This window comes from Manis javanica, chromosome 16 (assembly GCF_040802235.1).
Source record: "Manis javanica isolate MJ-LG chromosome 16, MJ_LKY, whole genome shotgun sequence".
NCBI lineage: Eukaryota > Metazoa > Chordata > Mammalia > Pholidota > Manidae > Manis > Manis javanica.
In genome coordinates this window covers 50,650,342-50,662,571 of record NC_133171.1, presented here as the reverse complement: position 1 = coordinate 50,662,571, position 12,230 = coordinate 50,650,342, and the positions used below count along the sequence as shown (strand labels likewise).

The window sequence follows — 12,230 nt, the reverse complement described above, 5'->3', positions numbered from 1 at the left end:
AACATAACTGCAAAAACAAGATAACAAAAACAATAACAAAAAAAACCCCACTTACTTGAATAATCCTCACTGTCAGTATGAACAAACACCTAAGTTAGTGCATTTTTGTAAAACCCTACGCTTTGCCTCGATAGGGTGGCTATACAGTTGACTCCTAAACAACATGGAGGTTAGGGGCACCAGTTGCCCACGCAGTCCAAACTCCACATACAACTTCTGATTCCCCAAAAACTCAACTACTGATAGCCTGCTACCACAACAGGAAGACTTATGTATAACATAAACAATATGTATTTTTTATGTTTACTATACTCTTACAATAAAGCAAGCTAGAGAATAGAAACTAATTTTCAATTTGTCACAAACCTCCCCCAAATTTTCCAATATATTTACTGAAAAAATCCACATATAAGAGAAACCATGAAGTTCAAACCCATGTTGTTGAAGGGCCCACTCTAGTTTGCAACATTTGTTTTCCCGAACTGCAGATCAGAAATCATCAATAAGATGTAATGCTATATAGTGCACTTATTGTGACAACATGAAGATAATTTCTTTGGGAATTGTTGAAGTTTACTTATTAGCACATGAACTAATCTTACAAGATTCTTGAGCTCAGAATTATCACTACTATCTCTACAATCTTGTTTTCTTTATATCCTCTAATAATTCTTATATATTGCATCACAATTACTTGTGCTCATGTCTATCACTGCCTACTAAATTGATAGTACCCTTGAGAGCTGGTTGTAGGTTTTGTTCATCTTTGTGATCCTCTCAGGACCTAGGGTAGAGTTTTGTGAGTACCAAATTAATAATAAATGTTGAATGAATGAATGAGCTAATTGCTCAGAAAAACTAATGGCAACCCTACATATTGTCTATGTAGAATCTATTCCAATTGACATTTGTGCATTTATAATCTGTGAATCAAAGGAAAACAGTCCATGATCCAAGAGTCCTCACTATCTTAAATCTGCTGTCACAATTTTCTCTCCATTCTGCCCCTCAAACTCCTGTGAGTGGCAAATCTGATTGTTGTTAATGACTCTAAATGGAAACATGTGTAATAAATGGTAAAGTAGTAAAAGATATAAAGTAAATAAAATATAGTATTAAGTATCATAAAGAAAACATAACTGAATTTGCTCATTATTGTTTCTTATACTTCATTGCATTTTTCTTTTTGTGAAATATTCTAGTAGTCTCTTTAAGAGAGGATCTGGGGTGGTGAAAATCTGTCTGAAAGTTTATATGTCTGAAAAATGCCTTTATTTCACCTTCACATGTGAATACAAATTTAGCTAAATATAGAAATCTCCATTCAAAGTCCTTTTTTGTTTTGTTTTATTTTCCAGTGGAAGCTCTTGTTTACAGACTGGCTGATGAGAAGTTTGCTCTCAATCAAACTCCTGATTGTTAGTAATATTTTTCTGCTCTTATAACTTTTGGAATTCATCTATATTTTGAGGTTCTACAAATTTTCAGCAGTATTATTCTGCTTACTTAGCAGACGGTAATCCTCTCATTCTCAAATCTTACGTCTTTTTTTCTAAGTTCTAATTCTTAGATATTATTTCTTTAGGTATTGGCTTCCCTACATTATCTCTATTTTTCCTCCATAAACTCCTATTTGGTAGATCTTGGTAAATCTAGAGCTATTCTCTATGACACTTCTCTTTTAAACTTTCTCTCTCTTTATGCTCTCATCTTATATTCTGGAAGGATTCCTTAGCTCTGGTCTTCTTAGCTCACTAATCTGCCCCTCTGTTTTTTCATTCTGCTGTTCAGCTACCTAAGTTCTTAATGGCAACCATTAAGTTACTGTCATTGAGTTCTTAATGACACTCATAAGCCATCATTAAGTTCTTAATGGCAATAAATACATTTCTTCATTTTCAAGATCTCTTGATTCTGTTCCTATAAAAACGAAGATTCGGTCGTGTTTCACAGATGTAATACTGTCTTCTATATTTCTAAAGATAATAAACACTTGCCTTGTAAAGTTTAGCACTGAAGCCCTCAAAGCTGTACATGCTTTTTGTTCTTGTCTTTCTTGATGTTTACAGTCCTCTTATTTCTAGTCATTCCTGTCTGTGAGCTCATCTTTTCTAGACCCTCAGCTTTCTCAGCTTGGGCAGCCAGTCCTGGACGAGGGACTGAAGCAGCCATGGGTGCTTATGCCCCTTACAGTTTTCCCTGAGAACAGGGGAGGTACAGAGCTGAGGATAGCAGCTAGTCTTCAGAGCTCATCTGCTTCCGCTTTGTCCTGGACATCATCAGCTACCTGGCCCTTCCTTGGTTTTCCATCCTAGACACTGACCTAAACACTTGGGGGTGAAGGGAAGGAGTACACAGTGGTTCACAAACTGCTCCCAAGACAACAGCTCTCCAAACCCTTGGTGGCTGTTCCTAGCCTTCTCCTGCTCCAGAGTGCCACCTCTTCTAGACATGGAGCCTTCATGGTGCCACCCCCGTGGTCTTGATCTCTCCTTTTCTCTTGTGCATCTCAACCTCACCTTTCAGTATTCCAGGAATTCCTTGAAGCCTATAGCTCTTTGAGAAGTTTACACGTTGTACTTGGTGTGCCTAGAGATTCGGGTGTTTCTTTATAGCTGCTCACATTTGGTGCAGTGGAGGGTACCTGCAGCATATACTTACTCAACCTGAAACCACCAGAGTCAGAATCTTACCTTTAAAATGAGCCTCTTGAGCAACATAACAGGTTATACAGGAATTAGGGAAAAGTCATTTCTCTGCTTGTACTTTGATCTCATTTCCCCCTTTCTTCTGTTTGACTCAGCATCGCAGGAAACTACATTCCCAGACTATTCTAATAGCTGGCTTCTGGGTAAGTTCAGCCAATGGGAGGCACTGATGAAAGACTGGTGGGCGGGATGAGGAAAAAAACTAGGGCTCCCCACTGGGATGATATCTCTAACAGCACCTTTGGCTCTTCAGTGGCACCGCCTTACACTGGACAGCATTCATTACGGTGGAGTTCCTGGTGGTCAGCTTCAGCATTAGGTTTTGGTAATACAACCTTCAATCAATGGCCTTCAGGTTGCAAGTGTATAGGAGCTCCTACCATTCCTGACTCTGGGGTCTACATTATTCCCGCAGTATCATCTCCTGCACAATCAATTCCTTATATTAAATTCTTTTTCTTGAGAGGTCTAGAATGGCTTTGTTTTCTTGAATCCTGTCTTGAAGATCAAAATTCTGAAGAGGTATCTTCAAAGACAGTAATTAATAATTCCTTTCTTTGAGGCCAAGAGAGCACCATAGTGAAGGAATTCTCAACTTGGATTTCTCAATATCTAAGACATCCCAAATTAATTCAAGGAGTCACACGAAATTCTTTAAAATGTGAATTTTGGCAATATATTTCACTTTAACTGCATATATGCCACAAAGCAGTTTTGTAAGGAAAGCCCTAGGGGCCTATCATATTATTAAACACAGAGTTTTAGAATTGGGAAATGCTACCCTACAGGAGTGAAAGCTTTGAGTATAAGAGAAACTTTGCTTAAGGCTTCTCCAGCTTTAGACTTATTCAAGGGGTAGCCATGAAATAGAATTCTTTCATCATCTCTATTATTTACCATTTTCTCTATTGAGAGAAAGTTAGGAGAAATGACCGTGTCCTTTAGAAAAGTCTTGTGTATTTCTATTTCTTATTTGGAAATGGAGATACCCCTCCCTTCTAAGCCTTGTCCATTATTATCACTCCCCAAGTGCTTAATAATCAGCACAGAAACAACAAGAAAGCCCACCATTGTGGCTCATGATCAGAGAGAGAATGAGAGCCACATTGTACCACTGACATGCCATATGGCTGCAAATCTAAAGACTCTGAAAGATGCCGCATTTGTATAAAGCCCTGAATACCTGCTTTCATTCGCATTTTGAGCGTTTGAACTATAATGTATGGGCCATCTATTTATTAAAGGAAAGAGCTTACTTTGGCATGGGATAAATTGGTACTTGCAGCAAGATGCTGTTTAATACAAAGGACGTTTCTTGAATTCCTTTCAGATCTGAGATTCACAGCTTAAGAGAGTTTGGTGTGTATGTTTGAAAACTGCATGACTATTATACAACCCATTTTCTTCAGCTGGCATGAGAAGGATATTCCCATCCTCTCTATGCTCTGTTCCTTACTTTCTCAAAGCCGAGGCGGCAAAAACACTGCCAGCCTTATCTAGCTATTCATGGAAAGTCGCCGCTCTAACTGGCGCCTAAATGCAATTTCAGACTGTCCCCGGAGACCTCCGTGCTTTGAGGTGAATTCATTATATGAGGGCCAATGAAAAAGTGAACACAAACTTTCACTGTTGAAGAAAAAGAAAAAAAACTCTGCAGGCTTACTGAAGGAGCTCTGCTTCTGTGAGTGCCTCTGTCCTCTGCTCCCCGGTGACGATGGCAAGTTCATCCTTCAGTTCCTGGATTTCTTTTTGTAGGCGCGTTATCATCTACAAACGGCAAGGCGGGAGAGTAAATGGCAACTCCTTGTTAAGGTGACAGAGAACCTACAGCTTTTCAAAACTGTTTCAAGGATACAAAAATGTACAGAAAAAGATAAAGGCACTCCTGTACCCACCACACAGCTTTGTTAAATCCTAACATTTTGCCAAAATAGTTCTAGACTTCTTTTCCACACATAAAACAGTACCGATGTAACTGGAGTCCCTAATTCCCATTCCCCTTGTATTCTCCCTGAGGTGATCACTATACTGCACTTAGTGGGTAGCATTTCCCTGCATGTTTTCATACTTTTGCTCCATATGTATGGGTGCAAATAGCATATGGTATCATTTTGCATGCCTTAGATTTTATGTAAATGTTACCAGACTGCAATGTAATTAAATTGTAACTTGTTTTATTTTATCTCTGATGCTATGTTTTTGAGATTATTCATACTATTTCATGTGGCTCTAGTTCATTAATTTTCATGGATATATAGTATTTCAGTAAAGGACTATATCACTATTTGCCTGTATCTCCTCTTGATGGGCATTTAGGATTTTACTTTTGCTTTTACAAACAGCGTTGCTGTGAACATCATAAATCTCTGTGTACATATGTGGAAGTTTCTCTATAGTGTACACGTAGAATTAAAATAGTGTGGTGGCAGAGCATATGCATCTTCATTTTATTATATATTGCTAAACTGGTCTTCAAAATAGTTGCATAAATTTACCTTCTCATCAGCTAATCATACTGATGGATTTCCCCACATTGTTGTCACTAGGTATGTAACATTGACAGACACTTGAATTTTGCCAATCTGGTAGGTATAAAGTGGTATCTCATTTAGTTCTAATCTGCATTTTCATGATTATTAGTGAGGTTGATCATCTTTGCATATGTATATTAGCTATTCAGGTGTCCTCTTTGGTGAATTAACTTATTCACATTCTTGCCCATGTTTCAGTTGAGTTGTTTTTCTCTTCCTTATTGATTTGCAGGCTTCTTAATATATTCTGGACATGAACCCTTTGCTAGTTTTATGCAGTGCACATGTATTCTCCTAATCTATGTCATGTTTTTCACTTACAGTGCTCTTTTTGTTAAATGAAAGATCTAAATTTCAATATAATTTCAATATCAACTTCCACTGCTATGAGTTGTATTTTTGTATCTTAAAGAAAATCTATTTTACCTAAACCATAGAAGTAGTTCCTGTATTTCTTATAAAAGATTTAAAGCTTTGCTTTTCACATTTAGGCTGATTTTATTTTTTATAATGTACAAGATATGGATCTAATTTTTTATACAGTTAACAATGCAAAAGTTGTTATTATAATTCAGTTATATAACATGTTTTTGCAAAAAATGCTTCTTTTTCTGGGCTATTGGTTAAAACCATTTGCCTGACTATATGTAGAACAATACCACACTGTTTTAATTACTATCACTTAATAAATTTGGCATCTAGATAGAACAAGCCCCTTCCATCTTATTCTTTTGCAAAATGGACTTAGCTCTTTTTGGTCATTTGCTCTTTCATATAAATTTTAGACCCAACTTGTACCAAAGGCTCTCCTCAAATTTTAATTGCAAATAAATTTGATTAAAAGGTTAATTTGGTAACATCAAATTAATGATGCTGAACCATCATATCAATAAACATGGTATGGTTTTCCACAGATTCCTTTTAATAAAGATTTATAATTTTCTCTTTAAATATATTTTAATATAATGTATTTATCTATTAGATTTTTAATATAATATTTAATTCTTTAATTAGATTTTGTTCCAAGAATTTTAAAGTTTCTGTTGCTTGCTGTAAATGGAATTTTTATAAAATTGTATTTTATAATTATTGGCTTCTGTTGTATAAGAAGGCAATTCATTTTTATGAATGGTTATGTACTATATAATTTTCTGAAGACTATTTTGGTTCTGTTTACTATTAAATACTCTTGGATGTTACATATAAATAATCAAATTGTCTGCAAGTAATGACAGACGTTTTTCTTCTTTTTTCATATACTTTTTAAAAATTGTCTTTTTCCTAGCTAGGACTTCCAAGTACAATGCTTAAGACCTTCTTGTCTTATTCTTTCTAACATTTCACCTTTCAAATGTTTGCTTTAGATTTTGGTTGATACCTTTAATCATTTTAAGGATGTTCACTTACATTCACTGTTTGATGAGTCTTTCCAAACTATGGATGAATGGCTAATGTCATCAAATACACTTTCTGCATCTTGTGATGGGATCATATAATTTTTCTCTTTTAAGCTGTAGGTGTGATGAATCACTTAATTCATATGATTTTTTAAATATTAGCTACTTTAGATACACAAAGATACAAAGACTACCCTGTGCCTACTACTTAGCTTAAGCAAACACCAATGTATGTACTACTTAAGAAATAAACATTATGCACTCTTTTGAAGCCCTTACCCCTGAATAGCCTTCCTTAAGTGAATTCTCCATTACCATTACCCTAAATTTGATATTTATTTTCTCCACCACGTTTTTTCTTTTACTACACATTAATATACTTCCTAATGATAGAGTATCCTTAAATTCTTGAAATAAACCCAAGTAAGTCATGATACCACGTATCATATTAATGATCATATGATCATAATGCAAGGTTTGTTAAACAAAAATTGTTGGCTGGATTTAATTTTTATTCTTCCTTCAATATTTGTTAAACCTAAAAAAACAGCAAGTCTGGTTCTCCCTTCTTCCTGCCTGCTTTCTCCCCCTCCCTCTCCCTCCCTGCCTCCCTCCTTCCCTCCCCTCTCCTTCTTTCCTTCCCCTCTTACTCCCTCTCTCTTTCTCCCTCCCTGTTTAACTTCTCAAATTTATTGCCATAAAGTCATTTGGAGTACTTTATTATTATTTTAAGATATATACTGTACCTATAGTTGAGTCCTTTCATTCAAAATATTATTGTACCAATTTGTGCCTTAAGTTTTTTTCATTAATCTTTCCAGAGGTTTGTTCATTCTATTAATCTAAAAATTTACTTCAGGTTTTGTGTCTCTCCACTGTATCTTCACTTTAGCTCTTGTTTTCACTCATTCTTACACTTTCTACTTTTTTAGATTTACTTTATTCTTCATTTTCTTCCTTGGTTTGGGGGTTACCAGACAGACTAAGGGAATTGTATAAAATTGAACTTCAAATCCATGGGAAGGATTTCAAATTTTCAGAGAAACCACATTTTGTTCTACCTCGAGTCCAGGCTATGGCAAGTGGCCTTCCCTACAGCTGTCTCTGCAGGGCACAGACCTTTTTTTCCTTCTGGTTCACCCTTTCATGGTGGGGAAGGGATGTCCAACTTCATTCACCTTCGGAGATCCCAGGGCTTTAACTTCTATGCCATTGTTACAACCTCTTCACCCGTCTGCCCCAGGACAGCTGCAGCCTCAGCTTTGTTTCTGGCCCTGGTGAATTCCCTTACTTCCTTCAATTTCAGACATGTGATTTTTCAAAGACTTCAAAAGATGCTTGTTAAATTGTATTTAGGTGGGTTTCAGATTATCTGTACCACATCAACAGGACCAGAAGTTCCAAAGAACATGATATAAAATACAGTATTTTGAACATACCAGTGCTTCTAGAATTTCATGTAAATGCACAGGATTGAAAGGGATTTGGTTGTTTGCTTCTTTTCAAAAACATGCTTAGAGTCACCAAGTTATGTAGAGTGAAAATCCTTAGATGGGGACTATGTGAGTCATTTATTTGCACCCTTCCTCTACTAAATTAATATTGATGTCATATTTTTTACTTCCGTTAAGACTTTCAGTCAAACCTAACGACCAAGTTATATTCTGTCTTATTGAACAGAAATCTCAAAACGAAGCCAACTTATTGTAATGTTAAGATTATTAATTACAGTCACCCCTTGCATCAAATTACTGCAGGGACTTTGGAATTAGAGCCACCCTTAAAAGATTCTGGCCCATGACCAGTCACTATAGGCTCTGACCTGTTCACAGTTCTTTTATCACCTTATCTCTCTGAGGTACCAATACTACAGGGCTGGCTCCATATGTGCCTTTAAATTTTGAGAGTAAGATGCAGAAGTCCCATCTAAGTTGTGTTTTTGTGGACAAAGTTTATGGAGGACAATAGAATAATGAAAAGTAATGTCAATTTTTAGAGGCAATTATGAGAGACCAGGAAACAACATTAGTCAGTTGCCAGATTATTCTGCACCAGGAAGACCTCAACATTTGTTCAATTATCAGCTATTAGCTTTTTGACTCTGGATTTCTCCTTCATTAAATCTCTCATAGACCTACCTGAACACCAAATAATGTTCACCTTTCTTCACCTTCAAGACAAGTTCTTTAAGGAAAAGTCTCCTTAGCCAGACTTAAAGGAAAAAAAACCTCCAGTGTTTAATATGCTTATTTTCCTTCAATTATGAGCTGATTTTTGCCTTCAGGCCAATAACTCCATCATTGGCTTTCTCATGCTGCACAGTAACGTTACAGGGCTGCTGGCAGAGTAGGGACAGCAGAATTCATCCTAGGAGTTCAGTTCCACCTCACTCATTCTTTTGAATTGCCTCCTTTTTCTAGAGGCCACTGTGTGAAGCTGGTATCTGACCAGGGCCTGTGCTGGAAATAGATCCTGCCTCACCCATTTGGTTTCTGCACAAGAGATTTCCACCAGGAAAGTCACTCCCTGAAGTGAGCAAGGTAAAACAGCCCCATTATTCTTTTTTCCTCCTTTTCCTCTGTGCTTCAATGGAATAATTTCAGGGGAGAAAGTACAGACAAGAGGAAATAATTAATATGGGTAACAGTGAATTTGAGAAGTTTGGGCTTTTGGGTTTGTTCTTTTTTGGAATTTGAGAAATTTGTATATGAAGCACTTGGTAAGATTTCATATCTCTTTCATAATGCACATTGCTAAGCTTACATCAGCTTATTTTCTAGAGAAAATGTTAAAATCTGAGTGATTTGAAAAGTAATATGATCTTAATTTTGGAACTTGACAAAACTGAAATATTTTATTTCAACATTTTCAATGTTGGCATGAGTTGATTCATTGTTGCACTTCATTTATAGAAAACTAACAAAATAGAGAAAAGAGAAAATATCTGCATTTATGAGTAGCTGGATCATGTAGCTTGCAAATATTTTTGCTTAAAAAATACTTTGATAAGGCAGGATTCATTGTTATAAAACTAGAAGCTTGGCCATTTTTCCATTGGTAGTACTAATGCTTAATTTTTTAAAATTTCCGGAGTAACAGGACAGTCATGCAAAATATGGTTCATTTATAATTGCTAGGACTTCTTTTTCTCTATTAGATTTTATAAAAATGGTCTATTATCATTGTCATTAGAAAATTAAACTGCTGTTTTTTTGAAAGTCTCCTGCCTATATGTAAATACAACTGTGTATGATTCCATCGTATGTGTCCCCAGGCCTCACTGCACATCTTAGTAGGTAAGTAGACAGGGCTTTGAGTCCGATTGTCTGTATTTGAATCCTGGCTCTGCTACTTATTAGCACTGTGACACTGAGCAAGTTATTTAGCATCACTGTGCCTCAGTTTTGTCATCTGTAGATAGAGAAACAGATGAGATAGAGAGGAGACAGAGATGACATCTAATCATAAGGTTGATATGAGAATGAAATGAGTTCGTGTGTTTCCAGGATATAGAACTTTGCCTGGTATGGAGTATGTTCCCCTCATGTTTTAGCTAATCTTTGATATACTTTGATTTTTGTTTTTAAAACATGGTCAGTTAAAAGCTGCTTACCAGTTTGGGATCAATTTCTTCATTAAGAACAGCTTCATTCTTTATGAGTGCCACTCGTTGGGCAAATCTGCAGGTAGATATAGACTCCTAAGAAAGCAAAATAACTCCTTAAAATGTTATGACACACAGAGAGAAACATTATTGTTCATAGAAAAAAGATGCCGAGTGCATTTCAAGAGTGAGATGTATAAAACACAATGAGGAAACATGCCTCCAAATTAGGAAGCTTTGCTTTAGAACTTCATTTTTATGAAAATTTAATTTCAACTTAATAAAATGACCAACACCAAAAATGTGGGCAATTCTGAGGTTCTTAGTGGCAACTGGTATGTGTTTTTCAACTATTGATCTGTTAAACCAAACCACATATACAAGTCATAATCACAGCAGGTACTATAATCCACAAACATAAAAAATGACAAAAAAATATCTGCCTTTTCAAGGCACCTTACGGCACACTTGGGAATTGGCCTTGTTTTGAGAGGCACCCTGCTGCTTCCTGTTTTCCTCTTTTGGAGAAGTCTGGGTTCAAACACTAGACTGAAATGCATGAAACATCAGCTGGCTCAAAGCAACCCAGGACAGCCACTTTGGCAGCCAGTCCCTGCCAAGGCATTAGGTGTGCTGAGCCCAGTGCATGCCTTGGAGATGTCTCCAAGGTGCCTCAGTAATCCCGAGCCAACAGAGCAGGAGATGCTGCTGGGTCTCCGCTCTTAGGTCTCTGGACAAGGTCACTAATACATCAGCAGGCTTTCCAAAATTTGTGCATGAGCCTTCTTCCAACCATCCTGTACCACATGAAGTCAACAATTCTCAATTGGGTAATTATAAGCCTGGCAAATAAACCAAAGCTCTGAACTCTGTAGAGCGTTTATCTCTGAAGGCATACCCCGACCCAGCTGAAAAGATGGAAACCCACCCAGGACCCTCCACGCCATCTCACAGACAAGCAGTAAATCTCGGTCTGAGATCTCCAGAAAAAAGAACCGACATACGTCAATATTCCTTTTCTCTAAAGAGAGTGTTGCAATCATGGTGGTCATGCAGTTCCCTCCCAAACTGTCTCTTAGGACGCTGGTCATCATGGAGTTCCTATAGGGAATATGCAAACGGTGTTTTTCTGAAAGGGCAATAATAACCTGTGGAGAAGCAGAAAATAATGGCATTAGCTTTGCAGAAAATGCACATCTGACAAACAACTAAGCTGCAGCTGCAATGAAAATATAAGAGGAAATAAATGCAGGATGACATCTAAAACCTGGTCTCAGAATAAACATCTTTGGTATAATAATAGTGAAGATGGAATGAAGTCAATGTAGCAAAAACATACCATCACAGACCCTGTAATTTTTGGACAGATGATATAACTTGTACAGAATTGGATACATTATTTTTCTGTTTTCAGCAGTTGGAAAACTCATATTAGAATTCAAGAGTAAATCATGCCAGATCTTTTAAATCCTACCAAAATTGATATGTATGCTCCATCTTCAAGGGAAAAAGGCAGAACAGCAAATAAGGACTCTGAGAGGCAGTAGGGGTTAGTGGTGGAGACCCCAGATACTAGTGCCACATTGTCCAGGTCCAAATTCTAGCCTTATTAGGGCATGTCACTCAACATCTCTGCCTCAGTCTCCTCATCTGTAAAATAGGGAGAAAAGAGTACCTATCTTGTAACTAGTTGGGATGATTAAAAGCTAAAATGTGCAATTTACTTGGAAAGTACTTAGCCATACATTAGCATTCTATACATGTTTGCTGTCACTGTAAGTGATAGGGGAAGCTTATCTTTGTTCAGCTAAGGCTTGCTCATCCTACCCTTCTTGAGGGTCTTAGGTACTTAACAGAAAGGTACTAGATGAATGAAAGGCTGCTATGGGGTTGTTCCCAAAGGGAGCCACCAGTTTCACCCAGAGTTTTCCTGAGAAGATGATGAATCTGGTGCTGGGAAGTCCAATACAGAACATCAGTAATAAATCAC

At 36.9% G+C, this 12,230-nt stretch overlaps 2 protein-coding genes across 4 annotated transcripts in view; one reads left to right on the top strand and one right to left on the bottom strand.

Moving 5' to 3' along the window:
• The window catches only part of DAAM2 (dishevelled associated activator of morphogenesis 2), a 710,965-nt gene that overhangs the window by 396,966 nt on the left and 301,769 nt on the right, over positions 1-12,230 (top strand). The gene's annotated exons all lie outside the window — the stretch shown is intronic.
• The window catches only part of KIF6 (kinesin family member 6), a 351,956-nt gene that overhangs the window by 210,624 nt on the left and 129,102 nt on the right, over positions 1-12,230 (bottom strand). For all 3 annotated transcript variants that reach the window (XM_073224258.1, XM_073224256.1, XM_073224257.1), the window contains exons 8-10: positions 11,245-11,388; positions 10,250-10,336; positions 4,372-4,475 (exon numbers count right to left, since the gene is read on the bottom strand). In XM_073224258.1, coding sequence (XP_073080359.1) covers positions 4,372-4,475; positions 10,250-10,336; positions 11,245-11,388 — 335 coding nt within the window. The remainder of the gene's footprint in view (positions 1-4,371; positions 4,476-10,249; positions 10,337-11,244; positions 11,389-12,230) is intronic.